This window comes from Stegostoma tigrinum, chromosome 4, assembly GCF_030684315.1.
Source record: "Stegostoma tigrinum isolate sSteTig4 chromosome 4, sSteTig4.hap1, whole genome shotgun sequence".
NCBI lineage: Eukaryota > Metazoa > Chordata > Chondrichthyes > Orectolobiformes > Stegostomatidae > Stegostoma > Stegostoma tigrinum.
This window is the reverse complement of record NC_081357.1, coordinates 14711304-14735874: the sequence shown is the minus strand read 5'-3', so window position 1 is coordinate 14735874 and position 24571 is coordinate 14711304. Positions and strand designations below refer to the sequence as shown.

General features: G+C 42.3%; 1 protein-coding gene across 2 annotated transcripts in view; it reads left to right on the top strand.

Moving 5' to 3' along the window:
- The first annotated feature begins 6591 nt into the window (after window positions 1–6591).
- The window catches only part of kif6 (kinesin family member 6), a 522710-nt gene continuing 504730 nt past the window's right edge, over window positions 6592–24571 (top strand). For both annotated transcript variants that reach the window (XM_048531738.2, XM_048531739.2), the window contains exons 1-3: window positions 6592–6772; window positions 12080–12186; window positions 15492–15566. In XM_048531738.2, the coding sequence (XP_048387695.2) occupies window positions 6713–6772; window positions 12080–12186; window positions 15492–15566 (242 nt within the window). In that variant the 5' untranslated portion in view covers window positions 6592–6712. The remainder of the gene's footprint in view (window positions 6773–12079; window positions 12187–15491; window positions 15567–24571) is intronic.

Sequence of the window (24571 nt, the reverse complement as noted above, 5' to 3'; positions counted from 1 at the left end):
GTGACAGTATGTTGCTGTGAATGAAACGTGCAGGTTGAATGTGACAGTATGTTGCAGTGGATGAAATGTGCAGGTTGAGTGTGACAGTATGTTGCAGTGGATGAAATGTGCAGGTTGACTGTGACAGTATGTTTCAGTGGATGAAATAGACAGGTTGAGTGTGACAGTATGTTGCAGTCGATGAAATAAGCATGTTGTGTGTGACAGTGTTTTGCAGTGTATGAAATATGCAGGTTGTGTGTGACAGTATGTTGCAGTGGATGAAATGTGCAGGTTGAGTGTGACAGTACGTTGCAGTGGATGAAATTTGCAGATTGAGTGTGACAGTATGTTGCTGTGAATGAAACGTGCAGGTTGAATGTGACAGTATGTTGCAGTGGATGAAATGTGCAGGTTGAGTGTGACAGTATGTTGCAGTGGATGAAATGTGCAGGTTGAATGTGACAGTATGTTTCAGTGGATGAAATAGACAGGTTGAGTGTGACAGTATGTTGCAATCGATGAAATATGCAGGTTGTGTGTGACAGTGTTTTGCAGTGGATGAAATATGCAGGTTGTGTGTGACAGTATGTTGCAGTGGATGAAATGTGCAGGTTGAGTGTGACAGTATATTGCTGAATGAAATGTGCAGGTTGAGCAGCACAGTATGTTGCAGTGGATAAAAGGTGCAGGTTGACTTTGACAGTATGTTGCTGTGCATGAAACGTGCAGGTTGAGCAGCACGGTATGTTGCAGTGAATGAAATGTGCAGCCTGAGTGTGACAGTATGTTGCAGTGGATGAAATGTGCAGGTTGAGTGTGACAGTACGTTGCAGTGGATGAAATATGCAGGTTGAATGTGACAGTATGTTGCTGTGAATGAAACGTGCAGGTTGAGCAGCACGCTATGTTGCAGTGAAATAAATGTGCAGCTTGAGTGTGACAGTATGTTTCAGTGGATGAAATAGACAGGTTGAGTGTGACAGTATGTTGCAGTTTCTAAATATACAGGTTGTGTGTGACAGTGTGTTGCAGTGGATGAAATATGCAGGTTGTGTGTGTCAGTATGTTGCAGTGGATGAAACGTGCAGGTTGAGTGTGACAGTATATTGCAGTGGATGAAATGTGCAGGTTGAGCAGCACAGTATGTTGCAGTGGATGAAATGTGCAGGTTGAGTGTGACAGTACGTTGCAGTGGATGAAATTTGCAGATTGAGTGTGACAGTATGTTGCAGTGGATGAAACGTGCAGGTTGAATGTGACAGTATGTTGCAGTGGATGAAATGTGCAGGTTGAGTGTGACAGTATGTTTCAGTGGATGAAATTTGCAGATTGAGTGTGACAGTATGTTGCAGTGGATGAAACGTGCAGTTTGAATGTGACAGTATGTTGCAGTGGATGAAATGTGCAGGTTGAGTGTGACAGTATGTTGCAGTGGATGAAATGTGCAGGTTGACTGTGACAGTGTGTTGCAGTGGATGAAAATTGCAGTTTGTGTGTGACAGTATGTTTCAGTGGATGAAATAGACAGGTTGAGTGTGACAGTATGTTGCAGTGGATGAAATGTGCAGGTTGAGTGTGACAGTACGTTGCAGTGGATGAAACGTGCAGTTTGTGTGTGACAATATGTTGTATTGTATCAAATGTGCAGGTTGAATGTGACTGTGTTGCAATGGATGAAATGTGCAGGTTGAGTGTGACAGTATGTTGCAGTGGATGAAATATGCAAGTTGAGTTTGACAGTATGTTGCAGTGGATGAAATGTGCAGCTTGAGAGTGACAGTATGTTGCAGTGGATGAAACGTGCAGTTTGTGTGTGACAGTATGTTGCAGTGAATGAAACGTGCAGGTTGAGTGTGACAATATGTTGTATTGTATCAAATGTGCAGGTTGAATGTGACTGTGTTGCATTGGATGAAATGTGCACGTTGAGTGTGACAGTATGTTTCTGTGATGAAATAGACAGGTTGTGTGTGATAGTATGTTGCAGTGGATGAAATATGCAGGTTGAGTGTGACAGTATGTTGCAGTAGACGAAACGTGCAGGTTGACTGTGACAATTTGTTGCAGTGGATGAAACGTGCAGGTTGAGTGTGACAATATGTTGTGTTGTATCAAATGTACAGGTTGAATGTGACAGTGTGTTGCAGTGCAAGAAACGTGCAGCTTGAGTGTGACAGTATGTTGTTGTGGATGAAATGTGCAGGTTGTGTGTGACAGTATGTTGCAGTGGATGAAATATGCAGGTTGAGTGTGACAGTATGTTGCAGTGGATGAAATGTGCAGGTTGAGTGTTACAGTATGTTGCAGTGCAATAAATGTGCAGCTTGAGAGTGTGACAGTATGTTGCAGTAGATGAAAAGTGCAGGCTGAGTGTGACAGTATGTCGCAGTGGATGAAATGTACAGGGTGAGTTGTGACAGTATGTTGCAAAGGATGAATTGTGCAGGTTGAGTTTGACAGTATGTTGCTGTGCATGAAACGTGAAGGTTGTGCAGCACGGTAAGTTGCAGTGAATGAAACGTGCAAGTTGAGTGTGACAATATGTTGTATTGTATCAAATGTGCAGGTTGAATGTGACTGTGTTGCAGTGGATGAAATGTGCAGGTTGAGTGTGACAGTATGTTGCTGTGATGAAACAGACAGGTTGTGTGTAACAGTATGTTGCAGTGGATAAAATATGCAGGTTGTGTGTGACAGTATGTTGCAGTGGTTGAAATATGCAATTTGAGTGTGACAGTATGTTTCAGTGGATGAAATAGATAGGTTGAGTGTGACAGCATGTTGCAGTGAATGAAATATGCAGGTTGTGTGTGACAGTGTTTTGCAGTGGATGAAATATGCAGGTTGTGTGTGACAGTATGTTGCAGTGGATGAAACGTGCAGGTTGAGTGTGACAGTATATTGCAGTGGATGAAATGTGCAGGTTGACCAGCACAGTATGTTGCAGTGGATGAAATGTGCAGGTTGAGTGTGACAGTACGTTGCAGTGGATGAAATATGCAGGTTGAGTGTGACAGTATGTTGCAGTGTATGAAATATGCAGGTTGTGTGTGACAGTATGTTGCAGTGGTTGAAATGTGCATGTTGAGTGTGACAGTATGTTGCAGTGGATGAAACGTGCAGGTTTCGTGGCACAGTATTTTGCAGTGGATGAAATGTGCAGGTTGAGTGTTTCAGTATGTTGCAGTGGATGAAATACGCAGGTTGAGTGTGAAAGTATGTTGCAGTGGATGAAACGTGCAGGTTGAGTGTGACAGTATGTTGCAGTGGATGAAACGTGCAGGTTGAATGTGACAGTATGTTGCAGTGGATGACATATGCAAGTTGAGTGTGACAGTATGTTGCAGTGGATGAAATGTGCAGCTTGAGAGTGACAATATGTTGTATTGTATCAAATGTGCAGGTTGAATGTGACTGTGTTGCAGTGGAATAAACGTGCAGGTTGAGTGTGACAGTATGTTGCAGTGGATAAAATATTCAGCTTGTCTGTGATAGTGTGTTGCAGTGGTTGAAATATGCAATTTGAGTGTGACATTATGTTTCAGTGGATGAAATAGACAGGTTGAGTGAGACAGTATGTTGCAGTGGATGAAATGTGCAGGTTGAGTGTGACAGTATGTTGCAGTGGATGAAACGTGCAGTTTGTGTGTGACAATATGTTGTATTGTATCAAATGTGCAGGTTGAATGTGACTGTGTTGCAATGGATGAAATGTGCAGGTTGAGTGTGACAGTATGTTGCAGTGGATGAAATATGCAAGTTGAGTTTGACAGTATGTTGCAGTGGATGAAATGTGCAGCTTGAGAGTGACAGTATGTTGCAGTGGATGAAACGTGCAGTTTGTGTGTGACAGTATGTTGCAGTGAATGAAACGTGCAGGTTGAGTGTGACAATATGTTGTATTGTATCAAATGTGCAGGTTGAATGTGACTGTGTTGCATTGGATGAAATGTGCACGTTGAGTGTGACAGTATGTTTCTGTGATGAAATAGACAGGTTGTGTGTGATAGTATGTTGCAGTGGATGAAATATGCAGGTTGAGTGTGACAGTATGTTGCAGTGGACGAAACGTGCAGGTTGACTGTGACAATTTGTTGCAGTGGATGAAACGTGCAGGTTGAGTGTGACAATATGTTGTGTTGTATCAAATGTGCAGGTTGAATGTGACAGTGTGTTGCAGTGCAAGAAACGTGCAGCTTGAGTGTGACAGTATGTTGTTGTGGATGAAATGTGCAGGTTGTGTGTGACAGTATGTTGCAGTGGATGAAATAAGCAGGTTGAGTGTGACAGTATGTTGCAGTGGATGAAATGTGCAGGTTGAGTGTTACAGTATGTTGCAGTGCAATAAATGTGCAGCTTGAGAGTGTGACAGTATGTTGCAGTAGATGAAAAGTGCAGGCTGAGTGTGACAGTATGTCGCAGTGGATGAAATGTACAGGGTGAGTTGTGACAGTATGTTGCAAAGGATGAATTGTGCAGGTTGAGTTTGACAGTATGTTGCTGTGCATGAAACGTGAAGGTTGTGCAGCACGGTAAGTTGCAGTGAATGAAACGTGCAAGTTGAGTGTGACAATATGTTGTATTGTATCAAATGTGCAGGTTGAATGTGACTGTGTTGCAGTGGATGAAATGTGCAGGTTGAGTGTGACAGTATGTTGCTGTGATGAAACAGACAGGTTGTGTGTAACAGTATGTTGCAGTGGATAAAATATGCAGGTTGTGTGTGACAGTATGTTGCAGTGGTTGAAATATGCAATTTGAGTGTGACAGTATGTTTCAGTGGATGAAATAGATAGGTTGAGTGTGACAGCATGTTGCAGTGAATGAAATATGCAGGTTGTGTGTGACAGTGTTTTGCAGTGGATGAAATATGCAGGTTGTGTGTGACAGTATGTTGCAGTGGATGAAACGTGCAGGTTGAGTGTGACAGTATATTGCAGTGGATGAAATGTGCAGGTTGAGTGTGACAGTATATTGCAGTGGATGAAATGTGCAGGTTGACCAGCACAGTATGTTGCAGTGGATGAAATGTGCAGGTTGAGTGTGACAGTATGTTGCAGTGTATGAAATATGCAGGTTGTGTGTGACAGTATGTTGCAGTGGTTGAAATGTGCATGTTGAGTGTGACAGTATGTTGCAGTGGATGAAACGTGCAGGTTTCGTGGCACAGTATTTTGCAGTGGATGAAATGTGCAGGTTGAGTGTTTCAGTATGTTGCAGTGGATGAAATACGCAGGTTGAGTGTGAAAGTATGTTGCAGTGGATGAAACGTGCAGGTTGAGTGTGACAGTATGTTGCAGTGGATGAAACGTGCAGGTTGAATGTGACAGTATGTTGCAGTGGATGACATATGCAAGTTGAGTGTGACAGTATGTTGCAGTGGATGAAATGTGCAGCTTGAGAGTGACAATATGTTGTATTGTATCAAATGTGCAGGTTGAATGTGACTGTGTTGCAGTGGAATAAACGTGCAGGTTGAGTGTGACAGTATGTTGCAGTGGATAAAATATTCAGCTTGTCTGTGATAGTGTGTTGCAGTGGTTGAAATATGCAATTTGAGTGTGACATTATGTTTCAGTGGATGAAATAGACAGGTTGAGTGTGACAGTATGTTGCAGTGGATCAAATATGCAGGTGGAGTGTGACAGTATGTTGCAGTGGATGAAATGTGCAGGTTGAGTGTTACCGTATGTTGCAGTGCAATAAATGTGCAACTTGAGTGTGACAGTATGTTGCAGTGGATGAAAAGTGCAGGCTGAGTGTGACAGTGTGTTGCAGTGGATGAAATGTTCAGGTTGAATGTGACAGTGTGTTACAGTGGATGAAATATACAAGTTGAGCAGCATGGTGTGTTGCAGTGGATGAAATGTGCAGGTTGAGAGTGGGAGTATGTTGCTGTGGTTGAAATATGCAGGTTGAGCGGCACAGTATGTTGCAGTGGATGAAATATGCAGGTTGAATGTGACAGTGTGTTGCAGTGGATGAAATGGGCAGGTTGAATGTGACAGTGTGTTGCAGTGTATGAAATGTGCAGGTTGAGTGTGACAGCACGTTGCAGTGGATGAAATATGCAGGTTGAGCAGCACAGTATGTTGCACTGGATGAAACATGCAGAGTGTGTGACGGTATGTTGCAGTGGATGAAATATGCAGGTTGAATGTGACAGTGTGTTGCAGTGGATGAAACGTGCAGGTTGTGTGTGGCAGTATGTTGCAGTGGATGAAACCTGCAGGTTGAGCAGCACAGTATGTTGCTGTGAATGAAACGTGCAGGGTGTGTGACTGTGTGTTGCAGTGGATGAACTGTGCAGGTTTACTGTGACAGTGTGTTGCAGTGGATGAAATATCCAGGTTGAGGAGCACAGTATGTTGCAGTGGATGAACTGTGCAGGTTGAATGTGACAGTATGTCGTAGTGGATGAAGTGTGGCAGTGGTCGCACCGTGCAGAATGAATGCATTGCAATGGGATTGAGTGTTGCGGTGGACACACCGGCTGGCAGCATTCAGAAACCTCGCGCCCTCCACGCTGCAGCCGGCATGTGCTGCCCTTCTGGCCACGCCCACCCTCAGAGCCGACGGTCCCGCCAATGACCAAATGCTACACTTCGGAGCGTTACTCTCTGTCAGCCAATGGGCCAGGCCGATGCTGTTGCTGGGCTGCGGCAGTTTACCCTGAGTCGGTTGTTACGGAGACGGGGACTGGCTTCATGTCGGGCCAGGGCCGAGAGTTATGGTCAAGCAGACGATTCAGATCTACGCCCGGCTCCGGCCCACCAAGAAGCCGATTGCGGTGAGTTACCGCCGAGCGAAGCAGTCGCTGCTGCTGCTGACCGTGAGGGCGGGAGCGGCTGAACCGGGACTGCCTCACGGCTGCGCCTCTCACACTTGTCAGCGGCAGCAGCGAGGAGGATCGACTCGCCCAGCCGGCCGTGCGCTGAAGCAGGACCCTTCGGACCACATCCCCCACTCCCCAACCGGCCCTGAACCCGACTCCCCAACCAGTCCTGAGCCCCCAACTCTTCACCTATCAGTGACCCCAACTCCTCAACCCGCTGTGAACCCCATTCCCCAACCAGCACTGTCGCCCACTCCCCAACCAGCTCTGACCCCAATTCCCTGACCAGCCCTCACTCCAACTCCCCAAACAGCCCTGACACCCTCCTCTGCAACCAGCCCTGAGCCCTCAACTCCCCTCCCAGCCCTAACTCCAACTCCCCACCCAGCCCTGACTCCCACATCCCCAACTCCCCAACCAACCCTGACCTCCACTCCCCTACCAGCCTGACCCCAACTCGGCAACCAGCCCTGACCCCGACATCCCCCACTCCCCAACCAGCACTGACCTCCGGTCCCCAAGCAGCCCTGAGCCCCAATCCCCAACCAGCCCTGACCCCCCCACTCCCCAACCAGCCCTGATTCCCTGCTCCCAAACAGCCCTGACCACTCACTCCCCAACCAGCCCTGAGCCCCGAACCCCTAACCCATCCCTGACCCCACCTCTTCAACCAGCCCTGAACCCTACTCCTCAACCAGCCCTTCCCCACGCTCCCTAACCAGCACTGACCTCCGGTCCCCAAGCAGCCCTGACAGACAGTCGTCCAAGAGTGGAATTGAACCCAGATCCCTGGTGCTGTTAGGCAGCAATGCTAATCACTGAGCCACTGTGCCACCCTAAAGTTTACAATTGACTGCAGCTGGAATCGTAGAATCCCTAGAGTGTGGGAATATGTCATTTGGCCCATCAAGTCCGCATTGACCCTTCAGAAAACATCCCACCCAGACCCATCTCCCTATCCCTGTAACCTTGCATTTCCCATAGCTGTCCCACCAGTTTCTCATCCCGAGGCAATTTGGGCAACTCACTGTGGCCAATCGAACCTAATCTGCACCTTTTTGGACTGTGGGAGGAAGCCCTATCACGTGGAGGAAACCCATACAGACACTTGACAAATGTGCAAACTCCACACAGACAGCCACCTGAGGGTGGAATCAAACCCAGATCCTTGGCACTGTGAGGCAGCAGTGCCAACCACTGAGCCGCTGTGCCTCTGCCTCCTACATGATGAATGGCATCATCTATATTGCCGTTGACTGTAAATGGTGATTCATCAATCATGGTACACCATCCAGTAATATAGCTTAAAATTTGTGAAATGCCTATTGATTTAAGTAACAGTGTCAATTATTTTCGTTAGTGGGTTGTGGGCATTATTAGCTAGGCCAGAATTTATTGTACATCCCTAATTGCCCTGGAGAACGTACCAGTGAGCTACCTTCTTGAATGTTGCAGTCCTTAGGACACATATAGTGCTGGAAGAGAGTGAGTTTCAGGGTTTTCACCCAGCAGTGAAGGAATGGCAATGTAGTCTGAAGTCAGGATGGTGTATGGCTTGGAGAAAACTTGCAAGTGGTGGTGCTCCCATGCATCTGCTATCATGTCCTTCTAAGTTCTATCAGCCACTTGTTTCGAAGGTGCTTTTGGACTGACCTTGGTGAATCACTGCAGTTCATCTTGTGGATAGTACACTGCTACTGTCCTTTCGTGACGAAGGGAATGAATGTTACAGATAGTGTAAATCGTGCCAGTTTCTTTGTAAAGAAAGTACAGTTTTCTTCCTAATCTCCCAGGATTTAGCTTTGCTAAATAATTTGAAAATATCAACTACTTAAAAGTTTTATGAACATCATATGTCCTGTCATTCAGGCTGCCTACGTTCACTGACAAAATCGATGCAAAATAACGATCCACCCACAACTGCCATTCCCTCTCCAAGTGAATGAGATTTTTTTGTCTCATTCTATCAGATAGTTGCAGCTGGAGAATCTTTTCCTGCTGCTGTGCCATTAACTCTGGAAACCTCTGATTTGGTCACTTACTATTTCCCATCTACATTGGCTCCCCCTAGAAACATCATTTGAAAACAGAAGGATAAAGTGCTTGACAGCCAATACAGACAGAGTGGGCTGAATGGCCTCATTTTGTCTTATGATAATTCTGTGTTAAAAATGGGAAATAATTAAACTATTCTCATCCGTTGCTACTGACTATCTGTGGTTGAACCAGACAGGTCACAGCCTCGTTGTCTATTTGACACTGAGCCACACTGCCAATCCCATGTTCACTCTATAACAAAGGAAACCATTACCCATCTCTTCTGCTGACTCAGCTTAACTGGTGAAAACCTCATTCTTGTCTTCGTTCCCTTCTTGTCTTTGTTCTCCCCAGTACTGAGTATTCCAGTACTTTGCTGCCCAGCTTTAAATCTGTCATAAACCTGAGCTCATCGTAAACACTGCTGCTTGTGTTTTAATCCATATCACAACTCATTCACACATCAATCTGGCCTTGCTAACCTATACAAGCACCATACTTACAAAAATTCTTATTCAACTTTTAGCATTTTCTGTGGTCTTGTCCTTCAATTGCTCTGTAATATCTTTCAACTCCACAATCTTTGTCATTTACACTCCTCCAATTCTGGTCTCATGTATATCCATTAATTACACTGCTCTGCCATCAGCTGGGCTGTCAGTTACTTATTCCCACTGAAATTTCATACCTTATTGCTCCACTTTGGTATTCCTTGCTTGTCCTTTCAACTTGTTCTTATTAAACTACCAATCAGAGCAACCTGCTAGTCACCTGAATCAGTTCCTCTTTATGTGGCTCACTGGCAGATTTTGTCTAATAGCAGTCCTGTGAAATTCCAAGAGACGTGTTTTCTTTAAGTAATCTGCTCAAATACTTCAACCAAATTGCACCAGATGATATGTTCAGAACCTCCAAAAGCCTCTTCTCAGTGAAGGTGTTTGTACGATTTGTCTATTATGACCTTTTCAGCAATTGTTTGTAGTCAGTCACGCTAGTGGATGTGCAGTTTCTTAGTCCTAACTGATTGGTCTTTTAAGATTTTGGCACCACATTTTGTTAGTCCATGGAATTCAGCTTATTATTAAATACATGACAGGGGAATTATTTCTTGCAGCATCCTATGTGAATCGCATTATGTTCAACAGCATAGTTTTTTTTGACATTCTGTTAACCTAGTGAGGATTACCTCCATCTTCAGTCTTGCATTTTGAACTTCAGTATCAACCCATGATATATTGTTACCTTAGCATTGTCTTTGGCAGTGAAGACACATGCACAGTTTCCATCTAAAATCTTTATTCTGGGAGTCGACCTAAATATGATCAAGTGAATTGGTTACTAATATTCTACCCCTGAAAAATATATTTATTACTACCAGTGTAATCCACTGCAATTATTTGCCGTGTCCAAATATCTCTTCTGATATCCTTATTCATTGCATTTAAACATGATCATATTGAACGGCAGAGCTGGCTTGAAGGGCAGAATGGCCTACTGCTGTTCCTATTTTCATTGTTTCTATGTTTAATAGTATTTTCCTGAGGGATTCTTTCTCTAAGACTGTGAAATATTTCTGCATAAGTATGATTTTTGTTTGAATAATACCAGTTAACCTGTTTGGCTGAGGTTTACAAATAAACTTTTTAATTAAAGGGACAGCGAGTTTGTTTTTGTATTCAGAAGGTATTGTTGCAAATGTTTTCCACATTGTAAACTTGCTTAATTAATGGGACTGAGTTAGTTTCCTTTATAACATTACTTTTATAGTCTAGCCCAATATAAAATTTTGAACCGTTGGGCTGATGATGCTTAAATGGGAACGTGGTCTATATCTCACCGTTTATTTGAAAATTGCTGACAATTCCCAGTATATTCCATGGGAACACAAATTATGTAGGTCATCTCACCCCACCCCCTACTCCCCCATCTCCTTTGCATTGGTTTTTGTTCTGTGCCTTAACTGTGCAGTCTATTTTAACTCCAATATCTCCATATTCTAACCCACCTCCAAACCATACAATCCTTCGCATTTACGTATTCTTCCCTTATTTTGCCTACCCCTCTTCTTCAACTCTTGTAATCTATCTCCCTTCTTCAAAACCCTGATTCTCCTATTTCTTTTGCTGTCATTCACCCTTAACCCTTTCATTTCTTATGTGTTCAAGTATTACCACAAAATTTAAATGCTTCACTACAAATGAATAAATGCTTTTTGGACAATGAGATTGCCAATTTGTATTCAGCAATATGCCAATGCCTTAAGTCAACTTGGACTTAGATAGAATGTTGCAGTCAGCAGTAGCTTTACATTTTGTGCAACATGGCCAGTGGATCGGGACTAGTGGCTAGTGGCACGGTGGCTCAGTGCCAACCACTCACAACACCAGGGATCCAGGTTCAGTTCCAATCTTGGGTGACTGTGTGCGTGATGTTTGCATGTTCTCCCCGAGATATGTGGGTTTCCAATGGATGCTTCAATTTTCTCCCACAGGTCAAAAATGTGCATTAGGTGGATTGGCTGTGGTAAATGTGGGGTTATGGGGATAGGGTGTGGGTCTGTGTCTGAATTGCATGCTTTTCAGAGGTTCATTGCAGACATGATGGTCTGAAAGGCTTCCTTCCACATTATGTGGATTGTATGATCTATGATTGAACTGAAACCTTAGTTGGTGTGTTTGCCAAAACAAATGTTTTGTGGGGGCAGGGAGGAAATCAGCAGATGAAAAGGAGTTGATTGCTTATTGCTTGGACATGAACACGCGTAAACGCTTGCTTGAGAGGCACTGAGCTGATTATAATCAAGGCTTAAGTATAAAACTGAGGGAGTGCTGCATTGTTGGAGCTGTCTCTTTTGGATTAAGTGGTGAACCAAGGCTGCAGTGTTTGAAGAAAGGGTTCTTGTAGAGTTGATTACAACGCTTTTTTACTCAATGAAAACCACCAAATTCAGATCCCGAAACGTCAGCTTTTGTGCTCCTGAGATGCTGCTTGGCCTGCTGTGTTCATTCAGCTTCACACTTTGTCGTCTTAAATTTATTGCTTTTCATTTTGTTTGAATAGTGCCTCATGCAATTTAGCAAACTGCATTGACCAAATAAGTGTTTTTCTTTGGCTGTGAGACACTGTAGGGTGTCCTCAGAGTATGGAAAACATAAAGAAAATACATTTCTTCTTAAAATATATTGGATCTGAAATTATCTAAAAATGTATTTTTTTCTTTCACAGCTTTACTCTTTAGCTGAAGATAGTGGAAATTCAGTGCTAGAGTTTGTCATACCACATGATGCAGCTGATGGATTTATAAATAACAAACGGGAAAGCTATAGATTTAAGTAAGTATCATGCATTATTTAGCCTTCCTGCATCATATTGTTAAGTGGCAATCTTTTGAACAAACTGGAAATCAAGGCTTTTATAGAACTGTTGGCTGGCATGAGGAAAAAGCTTTTGACTTTTAGCTTTATATTTATCGGGGATAGTTGAATTAACTGTAGGGATTGTGTTTTTGTGGATTTTGAAAGATTAACTGTCTATTTTTGTTGTCTGTATTAATTTTGAACTGGCACTAACTGCTGTATGAGTACAGACTGTAGCTCTTTTTGGATAGTTATCAGTAAGTATCCCTTTTATATCTACTTGTTAGTGGCAGGGATTTCTTCTTCTTTGTCCCAGATTTTCAGGAACAATTGATGTAGATGACAGGTGTTCTTTACTTCTCCAAGATTAAAAATCTCTGTTGGAAACTTGTTCACTCCTGCAGTTTTTCCATTCTTTGTGTTTAATGGCAGCATCAACGTCTACCACACGATGGGAGTCCAGGATTATCTTGGGGACTTGAGCGATTTTCTCAAACATGTTCTGTTGTGGTTTAGGAGTTCTAATGAAGTGTTCTCTTCATTGAAGACTGATGCTTCCTTGTTTCGTACAAAGGTTCTGTCCTTACTCCACACTAGTTTGAGCCCTAGGGTGGCGGATCTGCATAATGCCATGGTGGCATTGAAGAAGTCCAAGCTATTCTGCTTGTCAGCAAGGAGATGCAGTTCCTTGGCTTTCTCAGCCCACTATTTGTTCTTGATTTCCCTAATTTTTTTGTAACTCTACTTTTGATGTTTGTCTTTGTGCCTTGCTGATGATGTAGTTTTGCCAGGTGCAGAGAGCTTTCTTCCTGTTGTTGATGAGGACTTGGACATTTTTATTGAACAAGTCTTGGTATTTTCTGGTCTTGTAGCTGGTCAGGGATGTTGCCATCACTACCATCTTTAAGCAAGGACTGTGGGAACTACTGAGAAGCCTCTCTATTCTCCATCGCCAGGAAGATTAATACCTGAATCCTCATCAGCCACCTTCTGCCATTCTCTGGAGAAGTCCTTCGAGAAAGCTGGTGCTGCTTCTGATCAAACTGTGGCACTATGGACATAATTTTCACTGCTCAGTGACTCCAGGAACGACACAAACCACACTGCATAGCCTTCATCAATCTTACCAAGGCTTTCAATTCAGTCCTTGGAATGTGCTATGGAAGAGCCTTTCAAAGGCTGCCTGTTCCAAGAAATTCATCAACATCTGTCTGCTATACTCAAGATTTGACAATGGTCCACATTGGAAAAATGACAGAAACCTTTGAGGTCAAGACTGGAGTCAAGCAGGGGTGTGTCATTGCTCCTATCCTTTTCTCCTCCATTTTCATTGCTACCATCCTCCTTCTTGTTCAGAATGAGCTTCCCAGTGGTGTAGACATTGAAATCCAAGAAGAAAACAGCAGTGATGTTGCTTGTGCTACTTCAGTATGCCAATGACAGCACCATCTCAGCATTCTTGGAGAGTCTTAAAACCTGGCTTAATGCCTTCGTGGAAACTTACTAAAGAATCATTCTTGGCCTCGACCTCAAAAAAACTCTAGTCCTTTGCAAAACCTGTCCCATGGCAAGTTCCAGTCCATCCCTTGGTTAAGATCAATGGAGAAATCCTGCCAAATGTGGAATATTTCCCTACCTGAGGAGCCACCTCTCATCTGAGGCTGACATTGATGCTAAGATCCAATACTAAATCCAATCTGTGATTGCCACTTTTGGATGCCTAAGGATATGAGTCTTAGCACATCTGTGCTAATAATAAGGTCCTTCTATAGAAGACATTTATCCTTCCTTCCAACTGTTCTGCATTGCCATCACTACCATCTTCAAGCAAGGACTGTCGGAACTACTGAAGAGCCTTCCTACTCTCCATCGCCAGGAAGATTATCACCCGAATCCTTGTCAGACTCCTTCAGTTAGTCTCTGAAGGAATCCCGGAAACTTCGGCTTCTTTTAGACGTTACCTCTATGCCCTGGAGAAAAGTCATCAATGCTGTTTGAGATGGATTCTTGCATTAGCTAGGAGGACAGGCAGACTAACGTCAGCATCCTTGAGGCAGCCAATAGCATGAGCATTGAGGCCATGCTCATGTGAAACAAACTTTGCTGGGCTGGCAATGTTCTTACGATGCCTGAGTTCCGATTGCCAATGCAAATATTCTTTGCCCAGCGCAAGGAAGGCATTCATACAAGACGAGGGCAAATTATTTCTTGAAGACTTCTTTCTTTCAAGAAATGCAATGTAGAAATCAACACTCATTAGAAAAGAAACAGACTTGGAGAAACCTCCTGAACAAAGGGATGCAATTCTTCAAGAACACGCATTTGCCAGAGGAAGTATGGAAAAGAAGTCTTGCTAAAGGATGTCAGTGATCTCGAGTCCAAGGACTAATTCCATTGAAATACCTACCAAGCGTGTGGTTGGAGATGCTGTTCTAGGATTAGGCTGATTACCCACACAAGTGCACACAGAACCCATGACCAGTAACACAGAATTTCCTAGGTAAACGGTATACTCCTTATTTAGTGATTACTGATGACGATGACAACTTCTTGGGAATGTGACACCTCTTAAGTTGAGCCCCTTTGTTATTATATCAACAAAAGTACAGTTTTGGAGGTTGAACGTTTTTATGTCTTGGGTTAGGTGTTTGCCTCTGCATTATTCCACACTCTTGTGTGGTCTTTACTACAGTGCTGGGTGGCTGATGGGTAGAGGGCCCAAGTGTAAGATTCTTAAATGGGAATCTTAAATTGCACACTCTGGTCTTGACTCTTCCAAAAGGGGAGATGACTTTTTCCACATTTCCCCTGTCAAGCCTTGTAAGAATCTTGTGTGTTTCAATAGGTCTCCTAGAATCCCTAGTCTCTGTCTCGATCTTGTGGCAAAGGTTGCGGGAATGAATTGGTTCATTTAATTTAGCTTTGTTGATTCGCATGAAAATGTTTAACGGCAATAGTCGAAAGAATAGAATTGCTAAAGCCCTGAAGGCCATTTGACCCATTGTGTGCATCGCCATTCTCTAAGGAGAGCTCAGCTGAACCCTGTCCATAGATTTTTCTGATGGCTTTACAAATTTGTTTTATCTTTTTAGATAATCATCCAATTCCAGGATGTGATGAAGTCAATATTTGATTGGCAACGGTAGGGGATGGTGTCAAAATAGGTCTCACTGTTAAAAGTTACAGATGTTTTAAAAAGCCAGGCAGTAAAGGAGAATGGCTTTAACTAGTATGCTTTATGAAGGTTCATAGAATTTAGCTTAAAATAATTTCTTTTACAGATTCCAGCAAATTTTTGATCAAGGAGCAAAACAAGAGGAAATTTTTGAAAATATTGCCAAACCTGTTGCTGAAAAGTGAGTTTAGTTTTGATTCAAGGTTTTCAGCTTTATTTTGAGAATGTGGGCTGAATTTGTTAAGGTTATGCAAAATAACATATGAATTAGGAGGAGAAGTAAGCCATTTGGTGCCTTGAACCTGCTTTGCCACTCTGCAGGAACCTGGGTGGTGTGTTTCTCATGTGAATTCCATATTTCCAGCTACCTTGATAATCTTTGATTACCTTGCATAACAAGAACCTTATCTGCTTCCGTCTTTAAAATATTCCTTGACCTCATGACCACTGTTTTGAGGGAGACAGTTCCAACGTCCTTGAAAGTTCTGAGAAGCAACACATCTGTTCACTTCTGTTCAAAAGGGCGACTCTTGATTTTCAAACAATTCTTCCTAGTTCCAGATTCATTCACAAGAGACATAATCCTTTTCACTTTCTACTTTGTCAAGATCGTTCAGGATCTTATGCAGTGCAGTCAAGATATCCCTCACGCTCTTCCAGACTCCGATGGCTACAAGCTGATTCGTACAAACTTTCCTCATATTATCACACACTTAATCCAGGTATCAATCTATTAAACCTTCTCCGTCGTGTACTTTCCTGTTTTATGTTTCCTTCTGTTCTTGGCAGAGTTATATTTATTACTTCTCAGTCTGATGCAACCTTTTCTGGATCTGGAAGATTTCAGAAAATTGATATTAGCGCATCAACTACCTTATTAACCATGTATTTTAAGACCGTAGAATGAAGTCCATCAGGACCCACGGGCTTTTCACTGCACAGCTTCATCGGTTTGCTTAATGCTATTTTTCCAGTGATCATAATTTAACAAGTTCCCATCTTCCATCTCCAAGTTTACAAATAATATTGAAATATTTTGTGTTCCCAAGGTGAAGACAGAAACGAAATGTTTCTTTACTTTATCTTACATTTCCTCATTATCTACCATTAATTAGCTATTTTTACTCTCCTAAGGACAAACACTTGCTTTACTTAGTCTTTTCTTTTTTTCAAAAACTGTAGAAACTCTTGCGAGTGATTTTTTTACATTTCTGACTCACTTCCTCTTATACTCTAATTTCTTTTTCTTGATTAATCTTTTTGTCATTATTTGCTATTCTTTATGTTCTGTCCAAGCATCCAACCTGCTACTCATTTTTTGATGTCTTGTATGCCTTTTCCTTAAGTTTAATGCTTTGCATAATTTTTTTTTAGCCACAAATGGTGAGCCTAGCCTTCAGAACTTTCCCTTACTGTAGGAAAGTGCTTACTCTGAGCATTCTGAAATATCTGCTTTAAATATGTACTTCTCTATTTATTTAGTTCCTAGCCTTGTATTGCAGTGCACTTTACCTGTGAACTGATCTAAGCCCATCCCCCTACACTATCCCATCATCATCCATATGCTTATCCAAGGACTGTTTAAATGCCCCTAATGTGTTAACTACATTGGCAGGCAGGGTGTTCCACGCCCTTACCACTCTCTGAGTAAAGAACCTGCCTCTGACATCTGTCTTAAATCTATCACCCCTCAATTTGTAGCTATGCCCTCTCGTTCAAGCTGACATCATCATCCTTGGAAAAAGACTCTCACTGTCCACCCTATCTAATCTGCTGATCATCTTGTACGTCTCTTTCAAATGCACTCTTGGCCGCCTTCTCTCCAATGAGAGCAGACCCAAGTCCCCTCAGCCTTTCTTTATAAGACCTTCGTTCCAGACCAGGCAACATCCTGGTGAATCTCCTCCACAACTTTTCCAATGCTTCCACGTCCTTCCTGTAATGGGGCGACCAGAACTGTACGCAATATTCCAAGTGAGGCTGCACTAGCGTTTTGTACAGTTGCAGCATGACGTCACGGCTCCGGAACTCAATCCCTCTACCAATAAATCCTAACACACCGTATGCCTTCTTAACAGCGCTATCAACCTGGGTGGCAACTTTCAGGGATCTCTGTACATGGACACTAAGATCCCTCTGCGGATCCACACTACCAAGAATCTTTCCATTCACCCAGTATTCTGCCTTCCTATTATTCTTCCCAAAGTGAATCACCTCACATTTATCTGCATTGAACTCCATTTGCCACCTTTCAGCCCAATTCTGCAGTTTATCCAAGTCTCCCTATAACCTGCAACATTCTTCCACACTGTCCACCACTCCACCGACTTTAGTGTCATCTGCCAACTTACTAACCCATCCATCTGTGCCTGTGTCCAAGTCATTTATAAAAATGACAAACAGCAGTGGTCCCAAAACAGATCCTTGAGGCACACCACTAGTAACCAGACTCCAGGCTGAATATTTTCCATCAACCACCACTCGTTGCCTTCTTACAGACAGCCAGTTTCTAATGCACACTGCTAAATCTCCCTCACTCCCATGTCTCCGCATTTTCTCCAATAGCCTACCAGTGGAACCTTATCAGAGACTTTACTGAAGCCCATGTACACCACGTCAGCTGCCCTACCCTCATCCACATGCTTGATCATCTTCTCAAAAAAACTCAATGAGGTTTGTGAGACACAACCTGCCCTTCATGAATCCATGTTGACTATCTCTAATCAAATTGTTGCTTGCTAGATGATTATAAAGCCTATCTCTTATAATCCTTTCCAAAACTTTTCCTACAACAGACCTAAGGCTCACAGGTCTATAATTACCTGGGTCGTCTCTACTGCCCTTCTTGAACAAGGACACAACATTTGCAATCCTCTAGTCCTCTGGTACTAAATCTTTCGACAATGATGACTCAAAGATCAAGGCCAAAGGCTCCGCTAACTCCTCCCTAGCTTCCCAGAGAATCCTTGGAAAAATCCCATCTGGCCCAGGGGATTTATCTACCTTCACACCTTCTAGAATTGATAACCTCCTCCTTACTAACCTCAATCCTTTCAATTGTAATAACTCGTAACTCAGTCTTCTCCTCTACAATATTCTCCTTTTCCTGAGTGAAAACAGATGAGAAATATTCGTTTAGCACCTCTCTGATCTCCACAGGGTCCACACACAACTTCCCACTTCTGTCTTTGACTGGCCCTATTCCTACCCTAGTCATCCTCTTATTCCTCACATACCTATAGAAAGCGTTAGGGTTCTCTTTTATTCTACCTGCTAATGTCTGCTCATGTCCCCTCCTTGCTCTTCTTAACTCTGTCTTTAAATCCTTCCTAGCTAATCTGTAACTCTCCATCGCCTCATCTGAACTATCTTGTCTCAACGTCACATAAGCGTCCCTCTTCCACTTAACAAGAGATACAATTTCTTTAGTAAACCACGATTCCCTTACCTTATCACTTCTTCCCTGCCTGACAGGGACATACATATCAAGGACATGCAATATCTGTTCCTTAAACCAACTCCACATTTCGATCGTCCCCATCCCCTGCATTTTGCTACCCCATTCTATGCCTCCTAAGTCTTGCCTCATCGCGTTATAATTGTCCTTCCCCCATCTATAACTCTTGCCCTATGGCATGTTCCTATCCCTTTTCATCGCTAAACTCAATGTAACCGAATTATTGTCACTCTCTCCAAAGTGCTCACCTGCCACTAAATCAAACACCTGGCCTGGAGAGAGTCCTTTTGCTCTCCTGATTCCTTTTGTTTGATCTGCAGCAGTCTGAGTGAGAGAGTTCCTTCCTTTGCCTGTGATACAAGAGTGAAATGACTTTCAGAGCATGCTAATGCTAGCACCCTGACTCGTACACCTGAGAATGTTTGGTCTCACTATCACAATCCAGTAAAGGTGAAACTGACTTTTTAATCCCTGTCTTTATGTATTCTTCACCACTAAAAACACAAAATGTGTCTGCAATTTGGGACATACTCTGAGGGAGTGTCTTGCTGTTGAGAAGGAGTCATCAGCCCCACATAGTCTTTAGTCACAGGAATTCACAGACCAATCTCTTTACTTACAAAAATAGAGGTTGCTGGAAAAGCTCAGCTCTGGCAACATCTGTGAAGGAAATCAGAGTTAAAGTTTCAGGTCTGGTGAATCACTTTCACTTGCTTCTTCCCCTCCTTTTGCTTCTGAAGTTCCTTCCACACTTTTACGACCGATACCAGTTTCTGAAGTGCCTATTAGTAGACTCTGTAGGACTGTTGCTGAAAGTGGGATGCTGGTGTATTCTTATTTTTAGGAAAATGATGACCCAGTTTCCAGAAGCAGCTATTTTGAGTGCTGCTACAGGTAAATATATTAACTCAGATTTTTATTTGTTGAGGACTACCATTCCACATACATTTGGATCAGATACAAATATTTTTAAGGACATAAAAAGATATAAAGCTACTGAAGCCCACCTCATATCATTCAAACATAAATAGAGCTTTAGAGAAAAGCTATCAGACTCTTAAGACAATGATTAAGGCAGATCGTCACAAATATCCATGGGATTGGGTGAAAGGGTTGAACGACTTGTTAATTGCAACCAGAGTTTTCCCTAACTGAATCCACTTGAATTTAGGCCATTGAAATTGCTCTGTTGTCATGAGACATGTCTAATAAAATTTATTAAGGAAAAGGTTTCAAGACAAAGGGCCATTCAGTGCTTCAGAAGATTTGTCAATTCTTCCGGAGAGATGCACAGCAGCACACAATATAGCACAGGAGCATTTTAAAAACTTTATAGGCAATGGTGAAAGAATGGGCAGGTCAACATGCTGCAAATAGACCATATCATCAGGTGAGTAAATGTTATTACCTTTACAAAGTGTACTCTTGAGTGGTCCATACAAGTAATTGAGAGGGTTCGTAAAGTCACTAAGCTGGTAAATATTTGGTTGGCACAAAGAAGAATCAATTTTGTCACACAAACATGTTAAAGCAGTATCATTGTAGAGAGGAGGATGAGAGAGCAAGTATATCAGGTGGTAAAAATCGTCGAGGTTGACAGAGATAGCAAGAATGAGGTAGCGAGTTAGATAGTTCACAAAGTGAACATCCTACAACTTGATCAGCCAATACTGAAATAGGAAGATTAGAAACCATATACTCGTACTTAGAAGAGAGACAATGGGAAGGTTTAATCAGGTTCTTTAGGAACCTTAAGATCTGTAGATACACATCAAAATGCACAACGTTAGCTGTGCATTATGTGTATTCATGTAGCACAGAGTGGGCCATTAGCCTGTCAAACCTGCACCTCTGTTTAATATGATCGGAACAGTTCAATACCTGTTATTTTCTCAATACCGTAATCCTTCCACCATCGGTAATCAGAAATCCACTAATCTCTGTTTGAAATGTACTCAAAAGATTGAATTTCCACAGCCTCTGGAATAGAGAATACCAAAGATTCACAGCCTCTGAATGAGAGGTTCCTTCTCATCTCGGTCCTAAATAGCAGCTCTCTGATATTTTTGAATTGTGTTCCCTTGTAAGGACTTCCTGACCAGCAGAATGTCCTAACTGTATCTATTTGGTATAAAGACCACATTTATTTTTTGAACTTTATTCACTTGTGGACGTGTATGACTGGCCGGGCCAACATTTATTGGCCATCCTTAGTTGTACTTGAGAAGGTAGGGGTGAGCTTCCTTCTTGAACTGCTGCAGTCCAGTTGTTGTAGGTGGTCACAAACTCTAGGCTGATAATCCAGTGCAGTACTGAGGGAGTGTTGTGGGAACAGTGATGCCACTTCTTGAATTTTTTACTAGAGAATGGTAGGAGCGTGGAATGCATTGCCGGAGAGGGTAGTGGTGTCAGCCTCATTCGGGGCATTTAAGTGGCCATTAGATAGGCATATGGATGATAGTATAAGGTAGGGGGTGGAGGTTAGATAGACCTTAGGTTTAAGGTAAAAGTTCGGCACAACATCACGCGCCGAAGGGCCTGTACTGTGCTGTTCTGTTTTATGTTCTATGATCCACAAAGCTGTTGACGAGGGAATACCAGGACTTTGACACAGCAACAGAGAAGAGCAGAGATATATTTCCAAGTGGCTTGATGGCAAATTTATGTGTGGTGTAGCTACTGAGAATTGGTGGTGGATTAATTGAATATTTGTGGATGTGATGCCAATCAATTGGGATGCTTTGACCTAGAAGGTGTCAAGCTTCTTGAGTGTTGCTGGAGCTCATCCAGGCAAGTAGGATCTATTCCTTAATATTTCTGACTTGTGTCTTGTAGATGGTAGGCGGGCTTTGGTGAGTCAAAGGTGCAATATTTCTTCCCGTGACTTGCTGTTGTCATGGGAGATTCGGTGGTAGTAATGCCATTGAATGTCAAAGGGTGGTCATTAGATGGTCATTGCCTGGCATTTGTGTGGCTAAAAAATGGGAAAAGATGCTGCTCTAAGGTAAGGACAACTGTGGAGCATTATGTTGTAGTTTTAAAAGTTAATTACGGGAATTTATTGGGAGTTTTATTCACAATATTGCCTTATTCAAGTAGTGGGGGAGAATGTTAGACATATCGGTGCCATGTGTAAGTCTTCAGGGCAGTTTTTATCCTTCAGAAATAGTACTTTTGATTGGTTTTTCAGTTGATTAGGGCTCAGCATAGTAACAACCGCTTGACTGGATCTGAGGCAAACAGCTTCAGCTTTTGGTGTGGACAATGCAGTGGAAGTAGTCAGCCTGCAAAAGAGAGCACCTAAATGCACCACTCTTCACCATTGTGTGGAGAAGTAACAAACCCTGGTAACTGTTCTCTCTCTCCATTTCCTGTAAACTGCCCTCTGTGAATTTCCTGTCGAAAGGAAAAGGGGAAGAGCACTTTGTGACATTAAAGGAACAAATCTTCAACCATTGAAAAGGCTGATAATCATTATCAAAATGTCAGAAGGAACTGAAAGAAATCAAGAGAATGGAGAACAGCGAAACTGAAAGCTCTGATAAAATTCCTTGTTCATAAAACTAAATTGGGAAATTATGAGATTTTTGGGGTTGTTTGGGTCTTATTAGAAATTCATGCCTTGCTCTGGCACAATAGCTGCTCTGCGAAGAGATATCACGTAAAATTAGGCAAAGGCACTATGGTGGAAAGAGTTCCAAGTAGGATTGAGAAGATGAAGGCAATCCAAGTGAATGTTAGATAACAAAGTGTGAAGCTGGATGAACACAGCAGGCCAAGTAGCATCTCAGGAGCACAAAAGCTGACGTTTCGGGCCTAGACCCTTCATCAGATATTATGATCTCTGATGAAGGGTCAAGGCCCGAAACGTCAGCTTTTGTGCTCCTGAGATGCTGCTTGGCCTGCTGTGTTCATCCAGCTCCACACTTTGTTATCTTGGATTCTCCAGCATCTGCAGTTCCCGTTATTCCTAGTGATTGTTGTTGGCTGTCTTGACTTTTTGGAATCTTCTAAAATAGCAGTTGATGCTAATAACTTGGGGTGGGTGCAGACTTATTGCAAGATGATGAATTGGGAAAAGAGACAGCAGTTGGGGTACTTCTTGAAGAAATTAAGTCAGTTATTTTTACTCATTAACAAGGTAAGGCCAGTGTTTATTGCCCTCTCTGATTGCCGAGAGGCCAGTTAATAGTGAACCACATTATTGTAGTTTTGCAGTTGCACGTAGGCCAGACCAGGTAAAGATGCAGTTTCCTTCCCTAAAGGACATTTGGAACCAGATAGGTTTTCTGATAACCGGCAATGGATTGGTCATCATTAGATACTTAATTCCAGATTTACACTGAGTACAAATGCCACCATCTGCCATTGTGGGATTTGAAACTGGGTCCCTGGATGAACAATCTGGAGATAATGCTACTACGCTGTTGCCGTAGTGGTAAAGACAACCCTGGGATCATTGCTGGTTCTTAAACATTCTGCCAATTATGCCCATTATGACTATTAAAAAATCATTAATATGCATTAACCATAATCCATTGGCCTTGGAGAAAACTAAAGCTCAATCTGAGATCATTTCAGTGGAGCTTAATTCACCCTTTTAATAGACGGATTGTTCGTATCAGTGGAAAAGATAATGTAATTGCATAGACATTATCAAAATGAAATAAAGCTGCATAACCTTTTAAATTGACAAGATGACAATAAATACATGAATTTTGAATAATGAATTGAGTGAAGATGAATAAATGTAATTTTTCTCGTATGTCATATTTACTTAGTGATGAAATAGCATTTCGTCTCCAAAGGTAGAGACTATGTGAAGACTACATATAATTTTTGAAGTATAAAATAGAAAAAAGTGAATGCTTGGATGCCACTGTCTTTGAGAGAATATACAAAAGTTCTGATCTTTTTCAAACTTGAGGGTCAAAAATTAATCTGTATAGTGTTCAGTAATTTGTTACACAAGGTTGTATGGTTTTGGAAAAGCTGGATTTGATTTAAAACAGAAATTGCTGGAAAAGCTCAGCAGGTCCTGTGGCATCTACGAAGAGAAATCAGAGTTAACATTTCAGTTTCAGTGACCCTTCCTCAGAATGGGACTGCACCTGAAACATTAACACAGATTTCTCTTCACAGATGCTGTGAGACCTGCTGAGCTTTTCCAGCAACTTCTGTTTTTGTTTTCTGAATTGAAGCACCACAGTTCTTTCGGTTTTTATCTGGATTGGGTAGTATTGTGATACAAGCGGACACCAGGTGCTATTGGGTTGAAAAGCTGCTTTGCAGCCACCTTTAGATTTTTCACTTGCTGCTTATCATTGACTTGAAAAGGGGCTATCGAACTCGACTTCCAAAAAAGCCTGCAAGCAAACACACATCTGTGTTAGCCACTCCTCACACACTCTGAAAATAAGAACGTTTAACTGCAGCAAAAACCTATTCAAACTGATCAGCTACTGAATTAACGATCTTCTAACTGTGGTTGATAGCAACATGATACTGTCAAAACTTTAAATAACAGAGAGAGTCAACTGATTCCATTCCTGTGGTTTGGGCTCATGATCCACAGAATTTGTCACATTTTGCCCATGTTTTCCAACCATGATATTTCTGCAGAGCTGTCAGTCCCACCTGTCCTATTTATGAATGAATATGTGTATGCTTGAACTTAAAAGAGATATAGTTTAAATATGCATGAGTAATTAAAAATACATTTTTTGCAC